Source organism: Heptranchias perlo, chromosome 24 (genome assembly GCF_035084215.1).
Source record: "Heptranchias perlo isolate sHepPer1 chromosome 24, sHepPer1.hap1, whole genome shotgun sequence".
Lineage (NCBI taxonomy): Eukaryota > Metazoa > Chordata > Chondrichthyes > Hexanchiformes > Hexanchidae > Heptranchias > Heptranchias perlo.
This window is the reverse complement of record NC_090348.1, coordinates 47,614,238-47,640,265: the sequence shown is the minus strand read 5'-3', so window position 1 is coordinate 47,640,265 and position 26,028 is coordinate 47,614,238. Positions and strand designations below refer to the sequence as shown.

General features: G+C 46.0%; 1 protein-coding gene across 7 annotated transcripts in view; it reads left to right on the top strand.

Moving 5' to 3' along the window:
* The window catches only part of shank3a (SH3 and multiple ankyrin repeat domains 3a), a 777,353-nt gene that overhangs the window by 143,795 nt on the left and 607,530 nt on the right, over positions 1-26,028 (top strand). For all 7 annotated transcript variants that reach the window (XR_010967116.1, XM_068005245.1, XM_068005243.1 and 4 more), the window contains one exon: positions 12,288-12,537. Coding sequence is in view for 6 of the 7 variants with exons in the window: in XM_068005245.1 (XP_067861346.1) it covers positions 12,322-12,537 (216 nt within the window). In the remaining variant the exon portion in view is untranslated. The remainder of the gene's footprint in view (positions 1-12,287; positions 12,538-26,028) is intronic.

Sequence of the window (26,028 nt, the reverse complement as noted above, 5' to 3'; positions counted from 1 at the left end):
ATAAAATTAACATAAGTAAAGCAACAGTAATGAAGAAAATAATAGCACTAAAGAGTGACAAATCCCCAGGACCAGATGGTTTCCATCCCAGGGTTTTAAAGGAAGTAGGTGAGCACATTGCGGATGCCCTAACTATAATCTTTCAAAGTTCTCCAGATTCAGGAACTGTCCCTCTAGATTGGAAAATTGCACATGTCACTCCGCTTTTTAAGAAAGGAGAGAGAGGGAAACCAGGGAATTATAGACCAGTTAGCCTAACATCTGTTGTGGGGAAAATGCTGGAGTCCATAATTAAGGATAGGGTGACTGAACACCTCGAAAATTTTCAGTTAATCAGAGAGGGCCAGAATCGATTTGTGAAAGGTAGGTCGTGCCTGACAAACCTGATTGAATTTTAATTTTTTTTAAAATTCGTTCACGGGATGTGGGCGTCGCTGGCGAGGTCAGCATTTATTGCCCATCCCTAATTGCCCTCGAGAAGGTGGTGGTGAGCTGCCTTCTTGAACCGCTGCAGTCCGTGTGGTGACGGTTCTCCCACAGTGCTGTTAGGAGAGGTGACTAAAGTAGTGGACAGGGGAATGTCAATGGATGTTATTTATATGGACTTCCAGAAGGCATTTGATAAGGTCCCACATAAGAGACTGTTAGCTAAGATAGAAGCCCATGGAATCGAGGGAAAAGTACGGACTTGGTTAGGAAGTTGGCTGAGCGAAAGGCGACAGAGAGTAGGGATAATGGAAAGGTACTCACATTGGCAGGATGTGACTAGTGGAGTCCCACAGGGATCTGTCTTGGGTACTCAATTATTCACAATATTTATTAACGACTTAGATGAAGGCATAGAAAGTCTCATATCTAAGGTCGCCGATGACACAAAGATTGGTGGCATTGTAAGCAGTGTAGATGAAAACATAAAATTACAAAGCGATATTGATAGATTAGGTGAATGGGCAAAACTGTGGCAAATGGAATTCAATGTAGACAAATGTGAGGTCATCCACTTTGGATCAAAAAAGGATAGAACAGGGTACTTTCTAAATGGTAAAAAGTTAAAAACAGCAGATGTCCAAAGGGACTTAGGGGTTCAGGTACATAGATCATTGAAGTGTCATGAACAGGACCAGAAAATAATCAAGAAGGCAAATGGAATGTTGGCCTTTATATCCAGAGGACTAGAGTACAAGGGGGCAGAAGTTATGCTGCAGCTATACAAAACCCTGGTTAGACCGCACCTGGAGTACTGTGAGCAGTTCTGGGCACCGCACCTTCGGAAGGACATATTGGTCTTGGAGGGAGTGCAGCATAGGTTTACTAGAATGATACCCAGACTTCAAGGGTTAAGTTATGAGGACAGATTACACAAATTGGGGTTGTATTCTCTAGAGTTTAGAAGGTTAAGGGGTGATCTGATCGAAGTTTATAAGATATTAAGGGGAACAGATAGGGTGGATAGAGAGAAACTATTTCCGCTGGTTGGGGATTTTAGGAGTAGGGGGCACAGTCTAAAAATTGGAGCCAGACCTTTCAGGAGCGAGATTAGAAAACATTTCTACACACAAAGGGTGGTAGAAGTTTGGAACTCTCTTCCGTAAACGGCAATTGATACTAGCTCAATTGCTAAATTTAAATGTGAGATAGATAGCTTTTTGGCAACCAAAGGTATTAAGGGATATGGGCCAAAGGCAGGTAAATGGAGTTAGATCACAGATCAGCCATGATCTTATCAAATGGCGGAGCAGGCACGAGGGGCTGAATGGCCTACTCCTGTTCCTATGTTCCTATCTTCCTAAGCTGGGGTTGTTCGCCTTGGAATAGACGGTTGTGAGGAGATTTGGGAGAGGTATTCAAAATCATGAAGGGTCTAGACAGAGTGGATAGAGAGAAACTGTTTCCATTGGCAGAAGAGTCAGAACCAGAGGACACAGATTTAAGGTGATTGGCAAAAGAACCAAAGGTGACATGAGGAAAAGCTTTTTTACATCGCGAGTGGTTAGCTTCTGAATACACTGCCCAAGGGGGTGGTGGAGGCAGATTCAATCATGGCCTTCAAAAGGGAACTGGATAAGTACTTGGAAGGCAAAAATTTGCAGGGCTAGAGATAGGACGGGGGAGTGGGATTAGCTGGATTGCTCTTGCATAGAGTCGGCGCGGACTTGATGGGCCGAATGTCCTCCTTCCGTGCTGTAACCTTTCTATGATTCTTTGTTGGAGATGGTCATTGCCTGGCACTTGTCTGGCGTGAATGTTTCTTGCCACTTATCAGCCCATGTATCTCTGTTCCTGCGTATCTCTCTCTCTCTCTCTTCCTGAGTATCTCTCTCTCTCTTCCCAAGTATCTCTCTCTCTCTCCCTCTCTCTTCCTGCGTATCTCTCTGTCTTGCTGCGTACCTCTCTCTCTCTTCCTGTATGACTGATGAAGCTGTCTCTCCAGCTCTCTATAAGTATCTCATTGCTTCTAGTATAATTCAGCCCATGAAAGGAAGATGAGATCTGTTCAATTTTATAGCAATAAAAATAATTTGTTCAAAGATTCTGTTCTGAGACTTATTCTACTTATACAATAGGTGAAATTTTGCACTTGCTAAGTGAGAAATGTCAGTAATCCAGAATGGAACATTCTTCTATCAGACACTCCCAGGTCAGGTGCAGCACAGGTTAGATACAGAGTAGAGTTCCCACCTACACACCCAAATAAACCCACCCTACCTACACTCACCACCCAACTACACCTATCCAATTACGCCCACTCACCCACCTACACCCACCCCACCTCATTCACCCATCTAAGCCCACCCACCTACACGCACCCACACCCCACCTACACCTACCCAACCGACAACAACCCCACCTACAATCCAATTCCCTTCTGTCTGTGATGTGGAGTGATGTTCATGCGATGCTCATCTGCCTAGTCGACTGCTGGTATCAGATCAAATGGCTATCCTTCATCCTGATAGATCTTGTGATGTGAACTGCAAGCTACACTTTGATGTACTGAGCGCAGCTGTTTCTTGTTCTTTGTGTTGTGAGCAATTAGTGGATATAATTGCCCCATTTAAAGTGGAACAATTACCCCAAAACTTAGAAATGAAGGTGGGCATTCAGGGGGGTCAAGAGCAGCTGGCATCACGAATCTGGTGTGTTCCATCTCTGTAACTAATATTGCATAACTGCATGCAACAGACAGCAATCGATTATTCAGCTTCATGTGTGTGTGTGTCGGGGGAATAAAATTGAAGAAATGCTACAGCTAGATCAAAATAAAATATTTGTTTTTTTTATGTGGAAAACTGCATCTATCTCCAAGCATGTTCCTGCTTCAGCAGTAACCAGATCTGGTAACCATGTATTATTAAAGAATTAAAGCTTTGCAGTCTCCATTGTGTGTATGTGTGTAAATACGTGAGTGTGTGTGTATGCATATATATATATATATATTTGTGCGCATGTGCGTATATATAGAATCATAGAAGTTTACAACATGGAAACAGGCCCTTCGGCCCAACATGTCCATGTCACCCAGTTTATACCACTAAGCTAGTCCCAATTGCCTGCACTTGGCCCATATCCCTCTATACCCATCTTACCCATGTAACTGTCCAAATGCTTTTTAAAAGACAAAATTGTACCCGCCTCTACTACTGCCTCTGGCAGCTCGTTCCAGACACTCACCACCCTTTGAGTGAAAAAATTGCCCCTCTGGACCCTTTTGTATCTCTCCCCTCTCACCTTAAATCTATGCCCCCTCGTTATAGACTCCCCTACCTTTGGGAAAAGATTTTGACTATCTACCTTATCTATGCCCCTCATTATTTTATAGACTTCTATAAGATCATCCCTAAACCTCCTACTCTCCAGGGAAAAAAGTCTCAGTCTATCCAACCTCTCCCTATAAGTCAAACCATCAAGTCCCGGTAGCATCCGAGTAAATCTTTTCTGCACTCTTTCTAGTTTAATAATATCCTTTCTATAATAGGGTGACCAGAACTGTACACAGTATTCCAAGTGTGGCCGTACTAATGTCTTGTACAACTTCAACAAGACATCCCAACTCCTGTATTCAATGTTCTGACCAATGAAACCAAGCATGCTGAATGCCTTCTTCACCACCCTATCCACCTGTGACTCCACTTTCAAGGAGCTATGAACCTGTACTCCTAGATCTCTTTGTTCTATAACTCTCCCCAACGCCCTACCATTAACGGAGTAGGTCCTGGCCCGATTCGATCTACCAAAATGCATCACCTCACATTTATCTAAATTAAACTCCATCTGCCATTCATCGGCCCACTGGCCCAATTTATCAAGATCCCATTGCAATCCTAGATAACCTTCTTCACTGTCCACAATGCCACCAATCTTGGTGTCATCTGCAAACTTACTAACCATGCCTCCTAAATTCTCATCCAAATCATTAATATAAATAACAAATAACAGTGGACCCAGCACCGATCCCTGAGGCTCACCGCTGGTCACAGGCCTCCAGTCCGAAAAACAACCCTCCACAACCACCCTCTGTCTTCTGTCGTCAGTCCAATTTTGTATCCAATTGGCTACCTCACCTTGGATCCCGTGAGATTTAACCTTATGTAACAACCTACCATGTGGTACCTTGTCAAAGGCTTTGCTAAAGTCCATGTAGACCACGTCCACTGCACAGCCCTCATCTATCTTCTTGGTTACCCCTTCAAAAAACTCAATCAAATTCGTGAGACATGATTTTCCTCTCACAAAACCATGCTGACTGTTCCTAATCAGTCCCTGCCTCTCCAAATGCCTGTAGATCCTGTCTCTCAGAATACCCTCTAACAATTTACCCACTACAGATGTCAGGCTCACCGGTCTGTAGTTCCCAGGCTTTTCCCTGCCGCCCCTCTTAAACAAAGGCACAATATTTGCTACCCTCCAATCTTTAGGCACCTCACCTGTAGCTGTCGATGATTCAAATATCTCTGCTAGGGGACCCGCAATTTCCTCCCTAACCTCCCATAACGTCCTGGGATACATTTCATCAGGTCCCGGAGATTTATCTACCTTGATGCGCGTTAAGACTTCCAGCACCTCCCTCTCTGTAATATGTACACTCCTCAAGACATCACTATTTATTTCCCCAAGTTCCCTAACATCCATGCCTTTCTCAATCGTAAATACCGATGTGAAATATTCATTTAGGATCTCACCCATCTCTTGTGGTTCCACACATAGATGACCTTGTTGATCCTTAAGAGGCCCTACTCTCTCCCTAGTTACTCTTTTGCCCTTTATATATTTGTAGAAGCTCTTTGGATTCTCCTTTGCCTTATCTGCCAAAGCAATCTCATGTCCCCTTTTTGCCCTCCTGATTTCTCTCTTAACTCTACTCCGGCAATCTCTATACTCTTCAAGGGATCCACTTGATCCCAGCTGCCTATGCATGTCATATGCCTGCTTCTTCTTTTTGACTAGGGCCTCAATCTCCCGAGTCATCCAAGGTTCCCTACTTCTACCAGCCTTGCCCTTCACTTTATAAGGAATGTGCTTACCCTGCACCCTGGTTAACACAATTTTGAAAGTCTCCCACTTACCAGACTTCCCTTTGCCTGCCAACAGACTCTCCCAATCAACTTCTGAAAGTTCCTGTCTAATACCATCAAATGTATGTGTGAATATATATATGTGTGTGCATGCATATATATATTTGTGTCTGTGTATATGTGTGTGTGAATATATATATATATGTTATCTATGTATTTAAAAATTCTAATCCTTGTTTTCAAATCCCTCCATGGCCTCGCCCCTCCCTATCTCTGTAACCTCCTCCAGGCCTGCAACCCTCCGAGATCTCGGCGCTCCTCTAAATCTGGCCTCTTGCGCATCCCTAATTTTAATCACTCCACCACTGGGGGCTGTGCCTTCAGCTGCCTAGGCCCCAGGCTCCCTCCCTAAACCTCTCCGCCTCTCTACCTTTCTCTCCTCTTTTAAGATGCTCCTTAAAACCTGCCTCTTCTACCCTGTCCTAACATCTTATGTGGCTCGGTGTCAAATTTTGTTTGATAACGCTCCTGTGAAGCACCTTGGGACCTTTTATTACGTTAAAGGCGCTATATAAATGCAAGTTGTTGTCATGTAAATATACATATATGTGTATGTGCATATGTGTGTGTGTGTGTGAATATATATATATGTGCATATATTTGTGTGCATGTGTACATATACACAAACACACAGAGGGTTTATGTTGTGTGTATGGACTTTCACAAAGCCTTTGATAAAGTACCACATAACAGACATCATAGGCCTCAGCTTTTTTTTAATTTGTTCATGGGATGTGGGCGTCGCTGGCGAGGCCGGCATTTATTGCCCATCCCTAATTGCCCTTGAGAAGGTGGTGGTGAGCCGCCTTCTTGAACCGCTGCAGTCTGTGTGGTGAAGGTTCTCCCACAGTGCTGTTAGGAAGGGAGTTCCAGGATTTTGACCCAGCGACGATGAAGGAACGGCGATATATTTCCAAGTCGGGATGGTGTGTGACTTGGAGGGGAACGTGCAGGTGGTGTTGTTCCCATGTGCCTGCTGCTCTTGTCCTTCTAGGTGGTAGAGGTCGTGGGTTTGGGAGATGCTGTCGAAGAAGCCTTGGTGAGTTGCTGCAGTGCATCCTGTGGATGGTACACACTGCAGCCACTGTGCGCCGGTGGTGAAGGGAGTGAATGTTTAGGGTGGTGGATGGGGTGCCAATCAAGCGGGCTGCTTTATCTTGGATGGTGTCGAGCTTCTTGAGTGTTGTTGGAGCTGCACTCATCCAAGCAAGTGGAGAGCATTCCATCACACTCCTGACTTGTGCCTTGTAGATGGTGGAAAGGCTTTGGGGAGTCAGGAGGTGAGTCACTCGCCGCAGAATACCCAGCCTCTGACCTGCTCTCGTAGCCACAGTATTTATATGGCTGGTCCAGTTAAGTTTCTGGTCAATGGTGACCCCCAGGATGTTGATAGTGGGGGATTCGGCGATGGTAATGCCATTGAATGTCAAGGGGAGGTGGTTAGACTCTCTCTTGTTGGAGATGGTCATTGCCTGGCACTTATCTGGCGCGAATGTTACTTGCCACTTATGAACCCAAGCCTGGATGTTGTCCAGGTCTTGCTGCATGTGGGCTCGGACTGCTTCATTATTTGAGGGGTTGCGAATGGAACTGAACACTGTGCAATCATCAGCGAACATCCCCATTTCTGACCTTATGATGGAGGGAAGGTCATTGATGAAGCAGCTGAAGATGGTTGGGCCTAGGACACTGCCCTGAGCAACTCCTGCAGCAATGTCCTGGGGCAAAGATGATTGGCCTCCAACAACCACTACCATCTTCCTTTGTGCTCGGTATGACTCCAGCCACTGGAGAGTTTTCCCCCTGATTCCCATTGACTTCAATTTTACTAGGGCTCCTTGGTGCCACACTCGGTCAAATGCTGCCTTGATGTCAAGTGCAGTCACTCTCACCTCACCTCTGGAATTCAGCTCTTTTGTCCATGTTTGGACCAAGGCTGTAATGAGGTCTGGAGCCGAGTGGTCCTGGCGGAACCCAAACTGAGCATCGGTGAGCAGGTTATTGGTGAGTAAGTGCCGCTTGATAGCACTGTCAACGACACCTTCCATCACTTTGCTGATGATTGAGAGTAGACTGATGTGGCGGTAATTGGCCGGATTGGATTTGTCCTGCTTTTTGTGGACAGGACATACCTGTGTAATTTTCCACATTGTCGGGTACATGCCAGTGTTGTAGCTGTACTTGAACAGTTTGGCTGGAGGTGCCGCTAGTTTTGGAGCACAAGACTTCAGCACTACGGCTGGGATGTTGTCGGGGCCCATAGCCTTTGCTGTATCCAGTGCACTCAGCCGTTTCTTGATATCACGTGGAGTGAATCGAATTGGCTGATGACTGGCTTCTGTGATGGTGGGGATATCGGAATATCCAATTCTGGCCAGCACACTTTAGGAAAAATGTCAAGATCTTGGAGAGGGGGCAGAGGAGATTTAGTAGAATGGTGCCAGGGATGAGGGACTTCAATTATGTGGAGAGACTGGAGAAACTGTGATTGTTCTCCTTAGATCAGGGAAGGTTAAGGAGAGATTTAATAGAGGTGTTCAAAATCATGAAGTGTTTTGATAGAGTAAATGAGGAGGAACTATTTCCAGTGGCAGAAGGGTCAGAAAACAGAGGACACAGATTTAAAGTTATTGGCAAAAGAGCCAGAGGTGAGATGAGGAGAAATCTTTTTACGCAGCAAGTTGTTATGATCTGGAATGCACTGGCTGAAAAAGTGGTGGAAGCAGATCCTATAGTAACTTTCAAAAGAAAATTGGATAAATACTTGGAGCATACAAAATTGCAGGGCTATGGGGAAAGAGCAGGGGAGTGGGACTAATTGGCTAGCTCTTTCAAAGAGCCAACACAGGCATGATGGGTCGAATGGCCTCATTCTGTGCTGTAATATTCTATGATTCTATGTGTGTGTATATGTATGTGTGCGTGTTTTTGTGTGTGTATATGTGTGAGTATATATGTGTGCGTGAATGTGTATGTGAGTGTGTATATATAAGTGCATGAATGAGTGTGCGCATGTGTATGTATATGTGTATGTGTATATATATATGTGTGTGCTTGAGTGTGTATGGGAGTGTGCGTGTATGTACAACAACAACTTGCATTTATATAGCACCTTTAACATGGTAAAACATCCCAAGGCTTTTCACAGGAGTGATTATCAAATAAGATTTGACATCGAGCCACATAAGGAGATATTAGGACAGGTGACCAAAATCTTGGTTAAAGAGGTAGGTTTTAAGAAGCGTCTTAAAGGAGAAGAGAGGTAGCGAGGTTGAGGGAATTCCAGAGCTTAGGGCCTAGGCAGCTGAAAGCATGACCGCCAATGGTGGACCGAAGAAAATTGGGGACACACAAAAGGCAAGAATTGGAGGAGCACAGAGATCTCGCAGGGTTGTCGGGCTGGAGGAGGTTACAGAGATAGGGAGGGGTGAGGCCATGGAGGGATTTGAAAACAAGGATGAGAATTTTTAAATCAAGGCGTTGCTGGACCGGGAGCCAATGTAGGTCAGTGAGCACAGGGGTGATGAGTGAACGGGACTTGGTGCGAGTTAGGATACGGGCAGCAGAGTTTTGGATGAGCTCAAGTTTACAGGAGGGTGGAAGATGGGAGGCCGGCCAGGGGAGCATTGGAATAGTCAAGTCTAAAGGTAACAAAAGCATGGATGAGCGTTTCAGCAGCAGATGAGCTGAGGCAGGGGTGGTGATGGCCGATGTTTCGGAGGTGGAGGTAGGCTGTATTGGTGGTGGAGAGAATATGGGGGAAAAGCTGGATAAGGCCTGTTTTTGGGCAGGGGTAGCGTGATCCGCTATTACCTCGTGCCCAATGGCCCCTGCGCAGGCAGGCGAGAGTTTTGTCAGGCCTGAGGACTTACCTGCAATCTGCATTGGAAATCAGCGTTGACACGAAGATTCCATGCCATTCGCAATTTCCACCCGCAGGGGGAGCCCCAATCTCTTAAAGGCAGGCTGTCTGTTAGAAATCTCTTAAAGGTAGCTGGTACATGTTATTTCCTGAAAATAACAGTCTGCTGTCTGCATGGTGTCTGAATGGAGATCAGACATCGCACATGCAATACACAGATGCAGGTCCCGTCCCTATGTTTACACACTGATGAGTCATGATAAAACATTGAATAAAGGTTGTACACCACTAAATCTCACATCCTTCAATCTGCATGCCAGACCTCACCAATCTGCCGATCTGAGTTTGTACAAGGCCTGCGAGAGTGTGTGCACCAAGGTTCTCTACTGATGCACTACAGGTCTTGCAAGAGGTGGACAGAAGGAGGGACATCCTATATTGAGGCGGGGGGGGGGGGGCAAGAGGCCCTCCAGACTTATACCCAAAAGGCAGTGGGAGACGAAGTCAATGCCAGGCACACAGCATCATGAACATGGATGCAGTGCAGGAAGTAGTTCAGTGCTTTGACATGAGTGGTCAAGGTGAGTGAGGTCAACTGTTAAGCGGAGTCTCCTACTAACTGTACCACTAGCCGCATCCATTGCTCCACACACTACACCCCCCATTACCCACATACCAACAAAGTCTTTCCATCAGTACTCAACTCTTCCAATCAGATGCTTCCTCTCACCCTTATACATTACCACTGTTGCATGGATTGAAAATTTGTAAACAGACAGGAAACAGAGTAAGAATTAATGGGTCTTTTTCGGGGTGTCAGGTGGTGACTAGTGGGGTACCGCAGGGATCAGTGCTTGGGCCCCAGATAGTCACAATATATATCAATGATTTGGAGAAGGGAACCAAATGTAATATTTCCAAGTTTGCTGACAACACAAAACTAAGTGGGATCGTGAGTTGTGAGGAGGATGCAAAGAGGCTTCAAGGCGATTTAGACAAGTTGAGTGAGTGGGCAAATACATGGCAGATGCAGTATAATGTGGATAAATGTGAAGTTATCCACTTCGGAAGGAAAAACAGAAAGGTAGTGTATTATTTAAATGGTGATAGATTGGGAAATATTGATGTACAAAGGGACCTGGGTGTCCTTGTACACCAGTCACCGAAAGCAAACATGCAGATGCAGCAAGCAGTTAGGAAGGCAAATGGTATGTTAACCTTTATTGCAAGAGGAATTGAGTACAGAAGCAAGGATGTCTTACTGCAGTTATACAGGGCCTTGGTGAGACCACACCTGGAGTATTATGTGCAGTTTTGGTCTCCTTACCTAAGGGAGTGCAGCGAAGGTTCACCAGACTGATTCATGGGATGGCAGGACTGTCGTATGAGGAGAGATTGAGGTCTGTACTCACTAGAGTTTAGAAGAATGAGGGGGGATCTCATTGAAACGTATAAAATTCTGACAGGGCTAGACAGACTGGATGCAGGGAGGATGTTTCCCCTGGCTGGGGTGTCTAGAACGAAGGTCACGGTCTCAGGATACGAGGTAGGACATTTAGGACTGAGATAAAGAGAAATGTCTTCACTCAGAGGGTGGTGAACCTGTGGAATTCTCTACCACAGAAGGCTGTGGAGGCCAAGTCACTGAATATATTTAAGAAGGAGCTAGATAGATTTCTAGACATAAAAGGCATCAAGGGATATGGGGAGAGAGCGGGAATATGGTATTGAGATAGAGGATCAGCCATGATCATATTGAATGGTGAAGCAGGCTTGAAGAGCCGAATGGCCTACTCCTGCTTCTATTTTCTATGTTTCAAGCCGCCCACCCACAACTCGCAGGCCACACACACTGGCAGCTATTCAACCATGACAGGCACATCACCCAGACACACATCCCGCTTTCTTGTAGGAGAAGGTGGCGAATATCAGGAGGCAGCAGGTGGCAGTGGCATTTAGCCCCTTGAGCCTGTTCCGCCATTCAATGTGACCTAACTCCATATCCCTTAATACCCTTGGTTCACAGAAATTTATCAATCTCAGATTTAGAATTAACAATTCAGCGAGTCTCAACTGCCATTTGCAGAAGAGCGTTCCAAACTTCTCCCACCCTTTGCGTGTAGAAGCATCTCCTAACTTCACTCCTGCGTGTCCTGGCTCCAAATGTAAGGCTATGTCCCCATGTCCTAGTATTCAAGTATAGGAGACCTCCAAACACAAATGTCTCGGCAGCCAGATGCAATAATCCAGCCACTAACCTGTAAATCCTGCATGGTCCCTTTAAATAGCACTGGTGGAGGTCCTCCAGGCACTCTAAGACACGTTCAGATGGTCGGGGTTAAGACTGTGTGTTGAGTTGAGTGTTAAGTCCCAAAATGGTGTCTATCACTTTAAATCAGCGTTGCACACTGATTGTATCAATTTTCTCCTTACTTTACATGCTTCCAACGTTTGTTATCTGTGCCGATGCAGCCAAGACACCATCTTGGCACTTCGGGAGGCCACGTAGCGCCGAAACAAGCTACATGGCCCAATTTAGCGCCCTTGGTGTCGGAAGCTTGCTCAGGGTCAATTGTAAGTGTGAGTATGTGTATGTGAGTGTGTATATATAAGTGTGTGTGAGTATGTGTATGCATATGTGTGTATTTGTATGTATATATGTGTGAGTATATATATATGTGCGTGCAAGTGTGTTTGTGTATGTAAGTGTATGTGGGTGGCTGGGTGAGTGAGTTAGTGTAAGTGTGAATATGTGTAAGTGTGCATGTATGTATGTATGTGTGTGAGTGAGTGTGTGTGCGCGGGTTTCCAAAAGGTTTGACTGTTTTTTCTCTCTCTCTGTCTCCCCCCAGTGATGTGATGTCGATGGTTTGAAGTGCACGGAGCATGCCTCTCAGTCCGACAGCCAGGAAACATGAGGAGGAGCAGCAGCAGAACACTTGCAACTGCAGCGAGGGTGAAGAGGAGGAGAGTTTCAGCAGAGAGGACACCATCTACCACACCATCAGGACAAGTACAGCAGCCAGAGCCGACCACCAAATGGACAACCCCGCGCCCAGCACTGTAGTCATTCGCATTGGGGTACCTGACCTGGAGCAGACGGTCAGTATGTGCGATTTTGATGTGTAATTTCCACTGAAATTGACAGATGCAGTTACCTTCTCCGGCGAAGGGGTGGGTCTCACTGCACTTGTCACATAAAGTAGCGTTCAGGTTGCTGTGCGTGCATTGAACTGGAAGCCGGAGTTTAACCCTTGGCTTGCTGGATTGTCTTGTAACAGCGTACATAATTAATGTGTGTGCGTGTGTAACACACCTGTATTGTGCCCAGAGAGTGTAAGGTCTAAGAAAGGGTGTCTTGGTATTGGGAATAATCCATTTTTTGTGTGTGGGGGGTAGGGGTGTAATGCATCGTTTTGGAAAAGAGTCACTCAGCAATTTTCCTGCAATATTGGAGTTCCCGACAGTTTCCTGTTACTGGATCGTCGGCTGAGGGAGTTGATTTTTTTTCTCTCTTTACTAAACTGTGTGTTAACTAGTGCGCTGTGTCGCTTCGAGTTTGTAATTCCCTGGTTGGGCAGCCAGGTTACACGTGACGTGACATCAGTGGGAGAATGTTACAACCCCTCCTGATGTGAGCAAGGCCAGTAGAGTACTGGCATGGGGTTGCCAGGGAGATATGTATATCTACAGGTATACAAAAATTTTATTTAAAACACACAGCTGTGGTCGTCATGTTGCAGTGAGCTCCATTTCATTCTGTTACAGTTGAGTGCTTCATTCTGTGAATTAACCATTGTTCAGATTTTACTGAGGACTGAACAGCAGAGACCAGTACCATGATTCCCCACATGCCACTTGTCAGTTATTTATTTATCCTCTCTCCCCATTTTACCCGAGTTCTGACAGGGGAGGGTTAGACTGTGGGGTCTAATGGTGCCTTTCACAAGCGATGAGAGCTATCTGTTTTTCCCAATTATCTGGTTTTGCGATCCAGCTGAAACTCTCCTCCATGGTTTTGTTACTCCAGATTCGACTATTCCAATGCTCTCCTGGCCAGCCTCCCATCTTTGCCCTCCATAATCTTGAATTCAAAAACTCTGCTGTCCATATCCTAACTCACGCCGAGTCCCATTCGCCCATCACCTGCGCGCTCGCTGACCTACATTGGTTCCCGGTCCAGCAATGCTCCGATTTTAAAATTCTCATCCTCGTGTTCAAATCCCTCCATGGCCTCACCCCTTCTTATCTCTGTAACCTTCTCCAACTCTCCGAGAACTCTGCATTCCAACAATTCTGGCCTCGTGTTTCTCCCACTCCCTTCGCCCCACCATTGGCAATTGTGTCTTCAGCCGACTCGGCCCTAGGCTCTGGAATTCCCTCCCTAAGCCTCTCTGCCTCACTCTCCTCCTCTAATATGCTCCATAGAACCTACCTCTTTGACAAAGCTTTTAGTGGATGTCCTAATGTGTGATATGAGTGTACGGATGGTGAAATTCCATTGTCGGTAATTTTTTACCAAATTAGTGCCTCTGGTACAATGGGGCTTTGTGTAGAGGGAGCTTTACTCTGTGTCTAACCTGCACTGCGAGTGTTGGATGGGATAGTGTAGAGGAGCTTTTCTCTGTATCTAACCCATGCTGTATCTGCCCTGGGAGTGTTTGACAGGTCTGTGTAGAGGAGCTTTATTCTGTATCTAACCCATACTGTACCTGCCCTGGGAGTGTTTAATGAGACTGTGTAGGGTCAGCACTGATGATGTCACAGCAGCACATTCTGGCTTTTCTCTCTGATACCTCACCGAGGCGGCCATTCTTCCACGGGGAATGTCGACAACTTTGAAGGCATCACTGCCAAGCAAATCGTGTCCTCACATGATATCCAGGGTCACTGCAGAGTCAGCCAAGTGCAGGTATCAGAACATGAGATGTCTTTTTTTTTAAATGTCCTTGGGCAACATTGGCATGTTTGTATTTAATCCTAGTTGCCCTAAGGGGCATGAAAACTCAACCATATCATGTGGGTCTGCAGTTTAGTTTTATGACAATCTCACAGTTTTTATGGTCATTACAAGATTTATTGAATTGAATTTTACAACTTGCCATGATGTGATTTGAACTCCTAGTCCAGGACCATAACCACTAGGCTTCCATGCTCTTCCACCCTGTACTTCACTTACACTCTGAGCCACGAGGGGGAGCTGCTCGTTTATATGGTTAATTCAGTATTGCTGTGACATCATCGATGCTGACTCATAGGTATCCATGGAGATCCCTCATGCATTGTAGTGGATTAATTTATTTAAACAAAAAGAATTCTGAGCTGAGATTGTCTCAGTTTGTCAGCTTCCCCCGTGGGTGGGAATGGAGATTTTAATGGAGCATTACTATAGGAGGGTCCCTCTTCCTCAGTTCAGGATGTATGAAGCTGGGAGCCACGCAGTCAGTGTTGGTCCTCCTAGTCAGACTGTTTGCATTCGGAAGGGGTATGACCCTGCCCTGCTCCCTCCATGAAGGGGCCTCAATTTAACATCCTAAGAAGCGCCTTGGGATGTTTTACTGCGTTAAAGGTGCTACATAAATGCAAGTTGTTGTTGTCATCTCATCCGAAGAACGGCACCTCCGACAGTGCAACACTCCCTCAGTACTGCACTAGGAGGGTCGGCCTAGATGAAGTGTTTAAAGACGCTGAGCGGGGCTTTTTGGCCCAGAAGGAAAGAGTGCTACCAGCTGAGCCAAGCAGACACTGGCATGATGGAGTCAGCGAGCCGGATCATGAGATCTAGTATGGTGTGAAAAGCAGTTCAATGACACATTATGGGAACTGCAGTCAGACATAGTAGCACCCTCCATTTGGGTGAGTACTTTTATTAAATATGACTAGTGTTTAAAGACTGCAGTAAAATAAAAATTAAAATATAAATAAAGATGACAGGTTTATTTAGTGGATGCAGACTGCACTGTAACTAATACACAAAGGCTGGGAGAATCTTTTCAGTTTGAAAATTTCGCTGCTCAAAGTTCAAAGTGGACTAGTAACTCTCCCGTGTTTGGGAATCTTGAGTAAGATTCCCATCTCTTTACTAGTGATTTTCAGCTTCCCCATTCCTCTCATTCGTTGCTTTAAGCGAGCTCTCAAGGCCCACTTCAGGACCCGAGTGTATAATCTAGACTGACACTCCAATGCTGCATTGCTAGAGGTGCTGGGGTTCAAATGAGTGTGAAATCTGGGCCCTGTCTGCCTGTTCTGGTGGATGTTAAAGATCCCCTGGCACCATTCAAAGAGCAGGCAAGCTCTCCCCATATCCTGGTCAACATTCCTCCATCCAACAACACCAGAGATGGCACTGTGTGGGTATAGTGTACATTACAGGCAGGGTGTAGAGGGAGATGGCACTGTGTGAGTATAGTGTACATTACAGGGAGGGTGTAGAGGGAGATGGCACTGTGTGGGTATAGTGTACATTACAGGCAGGGTGTAGAGGGAGATGGCACTGTGTGGGTATAGTGTACATTACAGGCAGGGTGTAGAGGGAGATGGCACTGTGTGGGTATAGTGTACATTACAGGCAGGGTGTAGAGGGAGATGGCACTGTGTGGGTATAGTGTACATTACAGGGAGGGTGTAGGGGGCACATGGCACTGAGTGGGTATAGTGTACATTACAGGGAGGGTGTAGGGGGGACATGGCACTGAGTGGGTATAGTGTACATTACAGGGAGGGTGTAGGGGGGACATGGCACTGAGTGGGTATAGTGTACATTACAGGGAGGGTGTAGGGGGGACATGGTACTGTGTGAGTATAGTGTACATTATAGGGAGGGTGTAGGGGGGACATGGCACTGAGTGGGTAAAGAGTCTATCAGCAGCTGTGCTGAGTTAGCTGTTCTCAGAAAAGCCAGCATTTCAAGTACTACAATATGCCAAATTGCTTCTGGAGAGATGAGAATCAGCCAGGGATATTTGTTCTGATGCCTATGCAGAGAATCCTGCTCTAAAGCTAATGTCAGGTGAGGACGGACTAACTGACTCTCAGTCTCTCCTAACTCATACTATATGGCCACTGATGGCGAATGTGAAACCATAAACCAATGAAAGGGGCGATGGGGAAAATTGGAAATGGAGAACACATTGATCTGAAGACATGCATGCTGCAGCGTTGGTGGAACAGGACGAAGGCCTGCGCTGAGCTGTTACACTGAAACCCACCTGTAGACTAATGCTGTCTGGCTTGTATCGGCTCCAGATACCAGCAAGTTATTCTTCTGAACGATAATCTTTATTTAGAAAAATGGATATCCGGGAGTGAGGCTGGAATCTAATCGAGGGGTTCGGTGGGTTGATGAGGGGAGGGGCCCAAATCATATGATTCAACTTGTGACATGTTCACATTGGCCCACCCACTATTTCCATTTCTTCTCCTGACTCTTGCTGGGGTACTGGCCTCACAGGAGTCAGGCACCTTTGGTTTCTCTTCAAATGTCCATTCTTCATGTGCGAGCCTCGATACTGAGAGGACTAATCATCCGCTGTGGGGGGGGCATCCCAGCACAGCCCCATCCTGTCCTCACCCTGATCTCAATGTGCACACTTTCCAGCAGGAGGTCATGGATGGACATCAGAAGTGGGAACCCTGGCTGATTTTCCCCTCCCTAGCCTGGGAGTACTTTGATCTATTTCAGGGTACATGTGAAACTGCGTCATAGCAAGAGATAAATGGAAGGAAAAGGACTTCACCACCAGACTACTCGAGGTCAGGTTTAGGGCACTTGACAAGCTCCATGCAAGTTCTCTATAAACCTCATGGGTTCCATGTACTGTGATGAGCTTCTGTTGTAGGTTGGAAGCAAGGAAAACCCTGAGGGATATGGCTAAATTCACTGAAAACTAAAATCAAGAATATTAACTTATTTAAATCCCCTGTCACCCACAAACTCAGAAAAATATATTCTCCTGCCCATTTCCAAGCAGTTGGTAATTGAATTCCCGACCCTTTCAGTAGGGAGATGCAACTGTCTCAAACTTCACATCACTGTCAAAAACTACTCCGGTGAGAAAGAAACTGCCCACGAGGGGTCGCCCTGCGACTTGAACTCAACCTTGTACTCTGCTGCTCGCTCCAAAAGGTCAAAGGCTTCTTCTAAATGTCACTCACACGATACATCACTTGTCCAGTGTCACACATCAAGTAACCAGCCAGACTCACAACACAAGACCATCCGTCTATGTGGCCCTGGTTGGAACAATGTAATGTGCAATAGTCAACAACTGGAGGGGGATGGTATCTACCATAAGCATTAGGGACTGCCAAGCCAGATACAGCATAGGTTAGGTACAGAGTAAAGCTCCCTCTACAGTGTCCCATCAGTCACTCCCAGGGCAGGTACAGCACGGGTTAGATACAGAGAAAAGCTCCCTCTACGCTGTCCCATCAAACATTCCCAGGCAGGTACAATAGGGGTTAGATACAGAGTAAAGCTCCCGCATTTTGCTACAATTACGTGGTTTAATCCCAACAATGTGAGGTTTTCCAATTCTCACACCTGCCATCCTTGTGGCCTCTCTGAGTGAGGTCACTAACTTTGTGGCAAAATAGGGTCAGTTTTATTCATTGGGTTTACACTAGTCTGAACTGCTCTGAAACCGCCCAGATACATGTCCGCAGTGGACATAAGAAATGGAATCTATAGCCCAGGATCTTGTAATATCCACAGCCAGTGACCCAAGCTACCAGTGCATTCATAAACTCACCCCTTGAAAGTCAATCGCCAGAGGAGACTTTCTGAGCTGGACTCAGACTGAGGGAGAACTCACAGCTCTACCTATTTATTAAAAAAAAATGATTGATTCACTTGGGGGAGAGCTTCCTAGGCACTTGGTCACTCTCGCATTGGTTTGGGGGGAGGGGGAAATGTGTATAGTGCGAAGGCAGGGAATCACCTCATAACATCACTGTGACCGATTGACTGTCAGTAAAAGCATTAAGGGGGCTGCAGGTTCAACAAGTACGCACTGGTTCTGGGCATAGCCCCCCACCTCAGCCTGCACCCACTCAGAAAATGACTGCTAGTGTGTAAGCTTGGCTCAGTCGGTAGCACTCTCCCTTCTGAGTCAGAAGGTTCTGGGTTCAGAATCCACTCCAGAGACGAGCATGTAATCTTCACTGAAACTCCAGTGCAGTACTAAGGGAGTGCTGCGCTGTCAGAGGTGCTGTTCCCTGGATGAGATATGAAACCGAGCCCCATCTGCCTCTTCAAGTGCTTCGGTTGGATGTTCAAGATCCTGCGTCACTATTGGAACAGGCGCGAGTTCTCCCAGTGACCTGGACAACATTCCTCCCTTAGACAACACCTTGAAAAACTAATTGGTCATTCACCTCATTCCTATTTGTAGGATCTTACTCTGCACACTGGCTGCCACATTGCCTACGTAACAACAGTCACTGCACTGCAAAGTAGTTCATTGTTTGTGAAACCCTTTGAGATGTGTCTGACAGGTGTGATGAGGGCTCGAAGACAAGCTTTTCTTGCTATTGATTTTCTTTGGAGAACAAAGTGAATGATTAGATTTCATTATCACGCGGGAACATCCATCTTTTTTGATGGGGTCCTGTTGTGGATCTGGGGTCATACCATGATCTTGAGGGGGAGGGGGTGCTGGGTGAAGAGGTACACTTTGTGTTTACCTCAACGTAGAATTTAATTCTGCAACAAGACGAACAGCACACAGAGTGCGATGCCACAGGGTATTGCAGTAGAGTCAGCCTCTGCTCTGTGACATTACTTCTGTGAAATGTCAAAGCTTGGTTAATCTTTACCCATTCACCTCAGCAAAAAAATCAATGGGCCTTAGGAGACAGATAGATAGATGATATTTACTAAAGCTGGTTAGAACATTCCAGACCAACGATGAGATTTGGTAAGATAAATATTTGCAGTAAGCAGTAGGTGAAAGGGAACGATTCACTCCCATCTTGTACTATACGGCCCATGTGTATCTCAGTGTTAGGTCCTGTACATGTACAGTACACAGCAGGTAAAAGGGAACGATTCACAGAACTGATCCCTGTTCTCAAGGTGTGATCTGACCAGAACACTGTACAGTCTGAGCAGGACATCCTCTGTCTCTGCTCTTTTGGGTTTGTAGTTTAACATTCTGTACATTCTGCTTGGCTGACTGATGCTCCGCACTGGTTGGACGTGTTGAGAATTGATTCTGCTAAAGCTCCGGAATCACTTTCAACTTCACACGTGGCATTTTCAGCTCCATTTATAGAGTACCATGCATCTCCCATTTTTTTTCTTCCTAAATGCAGTAATTTGTACTCTTGCAATCTTTCTCTCATTACTTTACTGTTAACCCTCAATTATTTTTCTTTAATGCTGTCATAATTCTGTGTCCAGTTGAGTGTTATTGGTTTACAAAATACAGGGGTGCTTTTTCCTACTTTATATATGGTTGGGGTCTATTCTCCATTATACATACGGACGGTGCAAGTCCCTTCTATACAAGGGGTGCAATTCCCTACCTTTTGTACAATGGTAAACAATTTTACAACACCAAGTTATAGTACAATGGTGTGCTATTCCCTCCTGGACCTGCAGTGGGTGCTATTACCTACTTTATGTACGAGAATGTTCTATTTCCTCCTGTAATATAGGGGGTGCTATTCCCTACAATATATACAGAGGATATGTAATTAATTAGAAATTATTCAGTAAATAATGGCCTCGCTCAGAGTGGAACAACTACACAAAGACCTATTCCTGAGGTGAAGGACTGTATCCACCCTCTCTGGCCACCGTCTGAGGCTGAACCAGACTGTTCGCAACTTCGGCTTTGACCCTGAGCTGAGCTTCTGACCCCATATCCTCTCCATTACCAAGGCCACCTACTTCCACCTCCGTTATATCACTTGTCTCAGCCCATCTGCTGCTGAAACCCTCATCCATGCTTTTGTTACCTCCAGACTTGACTATTCCAATGCTCTCCTGGCTGGCCTCCCATCTTCCACCCTCCATGAATTTCAGCTCATCCAAAACTCTGCTGCCCGTATCGTAACTCGCACCAAGTCTCGTTCATCCATCACCCCTGTGCTCGCTGACTTGCATTTGCTCCTTACATTGGTCCAGCAATACCTTAAATTTAAAATTCTCATTCTAGTGTTTAAATCCCTCTATAGCCTCACCCCTCCCTTTTTCTGTAACCTCCTCCAGCCCGACACCTTCTGAGATCTTGCATTCCTCCAATTCTGGCCTCTTGTGCATCCCCGATTTCCTTCCACCACTGGCAGCCGTGCCTTCAGCTGTGTAGGCCCTAAGCTCAGGAATTCCCTCTCTAAACTTCTCCGCCTCTCTCTCTCCTCCTTTAAGACACTCCTTAAAACCTACTTCTTTGCCCAAGCTGTTGGTCACCCGTCCTGATATCTCCTTATGTGGCATGGTGTCAAATTATGACTGATAACATTCCTATGAAGCGCCTTGGGACGTTTTACTATGTTAACGGCGCTAAACAAGTGCAAGTTGTTGTTGAAGGGAGGTGTCTCGCCTCAACATTGAGGCGCGGCTGATAAAACCACTTTTTTGTTGCAGTTATTTGCTCCCTAGGGTATCCCATAAAATTCCACCTGGGTTGTCTCCCCTGTTGGCACAGTAGGTGAATGCACTGCCAGGTGTAATACAATTCCCTGTTTAATCCCAGGTCCATTCTGAGTTAGCTGATTTGAGCCAGGAGGCCAATTTGGGCAAGGTGATTGACGTCAGCACCCATTTTTCTAAGGAGTTGCGGGGGTGGGGGTAAACAAAATCAGCCTGAAGTCCTGCTCCTGATCACTATCCATCGACCTCTGTTGGAAAGTCCATTCTTTGTCGATGTCACGTGGGAGCAGAATTGGCTGCAGTGCCCTCCGTGGCCAAATAGCTGGCCGTCGCTCAAACATTAAGTACAGGCACTTTGGGCGAAGTACTGGAGACGTGCAGGTGTCTGTGGAACCGCAGCCCAGCGAGAGTCTGTACTGTTAGGAGGCGGGGTCTAAACTGGGGACAAAGTTCAGGTTGGCGGCAGGTGATGAAAGGCGGGCGGATGCGGGGTGGGGGGTGCACATACGGGGTTACATGGACTTTCCCGCCAGCAGTCAACATGGCCAATCAGGAATCTCCCATAGCCTTTTGAGGTGCCCTTGAGCCAATTGTGTTTCATTACCCTGTGACTAAATCTAAAAACATGAGCTGCCAGGTGTCAGGAACCAGGGCCAGCATGATTGAAGACAGATATTAGGAAAACAAGGAGTTTGAACGAGCCTCACAACTGTTGCATCATGACTGCAGGTTCTCTGGGTATAAAAATAGCTTTGAATCGATTAGCAAAGCCTATATTTTTGTCTGGCGAATCGCGGAGTGAATAAAACCTGTATTACTGCCTGAATACTAATGAGAGGGAGGTGGTGGAAAACTGGTAAATGGCCACATATTCGACCAGCTGTTTTCTGGGACTTCTTTAGTAGGCTGTGAAATTCATTAGCATCTGTTACCATAAAATATGAGGGCTTCAGCTGAATAATGCAGCGCAGCGTCAATTAAAGAGAGCGAGGATTTAGCATGAGGTTTCATCTCTCAGACTTTAATCCAGACATGGAATAACGAAGAGCTTGGTGAGGTAATGTGAGGCTTTGGAGTATTCAAGGTTTTTGAGGTAGACCTGGGTAAGACGTGTCCCTGGGTTACACACTGTCTCTCTGTGGGATTCATTGATGACTTTAGGCCAAGGATTGTATTAGTCCATTCAGACTTCCTAAATTCTGAGATTGTGACTCTGTTCAGAATTTGGCGTATGTTGCTAAATCAAGGATTTCCCCCTACCCACCCCCTTCCCCTCCCTAGCAGTGGCACTGCCCAGTGTGGTCCTGAGACTTACAGCTAGGAAGAGTCCAGGTTCCAGGCCTGGTCTGTGCCAAGTTGGCTGCTCTCAGCTTGGGCCAGCTGTAGGTGCATCATAATTGGTTGGAGGATTGGGGGGGAATCAATCAGGGTTCTTGCTCCCGCGCTATTGAGTACTGAGAGAGGGTGTCGGGCGAGGTCGGGATTAAGTGCGACTGTGATGCTCTGGGTGGTTGAACAGTTTAGTGACACTCACTGTCTAGGCTTGCTCATAAATAATGGTCAGTTGACCACTGCTAGGTCTAGTGAGGCCTCAAACTGAGAGTGGATTGGAGGTGGGGCTTTTAACATTTGCTGTGCTCCACATGCCTGTCTAATGAGGACCTAGATCAGGGTTGGAGCCTCAAAACTTACCCTTTAGGAATTCACAGAGGTACAAGTATCAGTAATTTATAACTGGAGTTTGGAATTCTGAATGTAGAAAATCTGATGTAGCAACTGTCATTATCTTCTTCATCGTAACATTATCCATGTAGGTGTGGCTTAACATGCATGGTCCAATAGTACATGCCCCTGCCCACAGTGCCAACACTGCCTTGGGCAGATTCCTCCTTATCATCCTCAACCTCACATAAGAACAGGAATAGGCCATTCCAGCCCTCAAGCCTGTACCACCATTCAATTAGATCATGACTAATCTGTACTACAACAGCATTTACCCGCCTTTGAACATAAGAAATAGGAGCAGGGGTAGGCCATACGGCCCCTTGAGCCTGCTCCACCATTCAATCAGGTCATGACTGATCTTTGACTTCAACTCCATTTTCTGCCTGATCCCCATATTCCTTGATTCCCCTAGAGTCCAAAAATCTATCTATCTCAGTCTTGAATATACTCAACGACTCAGCATCCACAGGCCTTTGGGGTAGAGAATTCCAAAGATTCACAACCCTCTGAGTGAAGAAATTCCTCCTCATCTCAGTCTTAAATGGCTGACCCCTTACCCTGTGACTATTCTCCCTAGTTCTAGACTCTCCAGCCAGAGGAAACAACCTCTCAGCATCTTTGCTGCATATCCTTTTGTACCCCTCTCTGTCATGTTCAACGATTTCTTTGCTCCTCCATCACCTCCCCTCAGTGGTTCCACTCTTACCTGTTCCAATGCACATTTCCTACAATGGTTTCTCCTCCCAAGCCCTACACCGTCATCTCGGGAATTCCCCGTGATTCCATTGTTGGCCGCCTCATTTTCCTTGATTACATGCTGCCCTGCAACGACATCTTCTGTACAACTTTCAGTGAACCATAGAAGTTTACAGCAAAGAAAGAAGCCATTCGGCCCATTGTGATTGTTCTGGCTCTTCGTTGGGACAATGCAAAACTAATCCCACTGCCCATTGCTCAATCCCCATCTCTGCTTCAAATTTCCTCTTAAAAGATGCAATGTTCTCTGCCAAAACCACTCCATGTGACAAAGCACTTCGTGCTCCAGCAACCATCTGCACTAGATACTGCACAGCACTGCCGAATGTCACGCAGGAATAGAGTGGAATATTTTTGCACATTCTTTGTCTGTGTCTCTAGGGGGTGAAAATGGTCTTTGATAGTGCAAAAACGGGCGATAACGAATCGGCCACCCACTTTACATTCCACATGATTTCTTTGCCATTGAAGTCAATGGGGTGTAAAGCAGGCTAATGGCTATCGCCTGTTCTGCTCTATTGTCAAAAAACAATTTCATCCCCTGTCTTGGTTGATATCTTTCATTTACTCTCTCATGCTCTTTCTTTCTTTGTCTCTGTCTGTATCTCTTGCTCTCCCTCTGCTTTTGTCTACCTCTCTGCATCTGTCTCGCTGCCTCTCTTTTCCTCTATTTCTCCCTGTCTCTCATTCCTTACTTCTGCTTGTGTGTGTCTCTTTCTCTTGTTCTTTCACTCTATCAATTTATTTTTTACTATTACTATTTCTCTCTTTCTCTTTCTGTCTCTCCCACTCTCTCAGTATTTGGTGTGTCTCTCTTTATTTCATTGACCATCTCTGATGGCTTTGATCTCGATTCTTTTTCTGCAGTATCACAAGGTGGAATCCGAAGGTTCTTTGTTGAGTTTGGCCCTTTCACAGGAGCTGCTGCTGCAGAGGCATTGATAAAACATGCGGGAGCCTGTCAGGCTGCCAATTTCTCCAGCAACTGATAGATTCAAAACCCTGGGGTGCTCCTCCATCTAAAATCATTATTCTGATTATCAGAGAATCTGTGAGTTTGTGATCCTAGTGATCAGCTGCATGTCTGACACTCCACAGACCTGCAGCTGATCACAGGGGCCTCTTCCTAAAGATGGCTTCTGAGCATTGGGACCTACCTTTAAAAATATGGTCAACGCATAAGTGGAATTTACAGGGATGGGCACAAAGCGAGATGAGCAAATACTGCAAGAGTATGTCCTGTGCTGCTGGGGTGAGGGGGGTGGGGGGCAGAGACAATGTTGTGTTGGGCGACACCAGGATTGGGTTGGGTTGAAAAGTGGAGATGTGAGTATAGATGAATATTCCAGAATTTTATTCAGTTACCTTTAGGGATCAGGAAATATTTACTTAGGCGATTAAATGGGTAGGTAGAGTCCATGTTAGCGTAGAGTGTACATGGGCCGTGGGAGAAGGTTGAATGAGTGATAAGTTGGAGTGTACATGAAATTTGTCAATACAAAGGAGCTTTAATAGAGATACCAGGCCTAGAAATTCTAGACTGTAAAGATAGATGGAAATGTGGCTGACTTGGATTTCCATCTTAGGCCTCGCTCAAACCCTATCTCAAATTGTAGGGATAGGGTCATTTGAATACTTGGGACAGGCAACCCGTCCTATAGAGGCGCCATGACACTGCCCCAAGGTTGGTGGGGGGGGTCGGGTTTCCCCAGGCCTTGACTGAGCCAAAGGTTGCAGCAAATATTTTGGTTATTCCCCATAGGGATTGTTTGTCCAACCATTATTGCAAGGGGGTTGGAGTACAAGAGTAAGGAAATATTACTATAGTTGTACAGGGCTTTTGTGAGACCTCATCTGGAGTACTGCATACAGTTTTAGTCTCCTTATCGAAGGAAGCATATACTTGGCTTGGAGGCGGTGCAACAAAAGTTCACTAGATTAATTCCTGGGATGAGAGCGTTGTCCTTTGAAGAGAGGTTAAGTAGAATGGGCCTATACTCACTGGAGTTTAGAAGAATGAGAGGTGATCTCGTTGAAACATATAAGATTATGAGGGGGCTTTTTTTTTATTCGTTCATGGGATGTGGGCGTCGCTGGCAAGGCCAGTATTTATTGCCCATCCCTAATTGCCCTTGAGAAGGTGGTGGTGAGCCGCCTTCTTGAACCGCTGCAGTCTGAGTGGTGAAGGTTCTCCCACAGTGCTGTTAGGTAGAGAGTTCCAGGATTTTGACCCAGCGATGATGAAGGAACGGTGATATATTTCCAAGGGATGGTGTGTGACTTGGAGGGGAACATGCAGGTGGTGTTGTTCCCATGTGCCTGCTGCCCTTGTCCTTCTAGGTGGTAGTGGTCGCGGGTTTGGGAGGTGCTGTCGAAGAAGCCTTGGCGAGTTGCTGCAGTGCATCCTGTGGCTGGTACACACTGCAGCCACAGTGCGCTGTTGGTGAAGGGAGTGAATGTTTAGGGTGGTGGATGGGGTGCCAGGGTAAATGCTGAGAGATTGTTGCCCCTGGCTA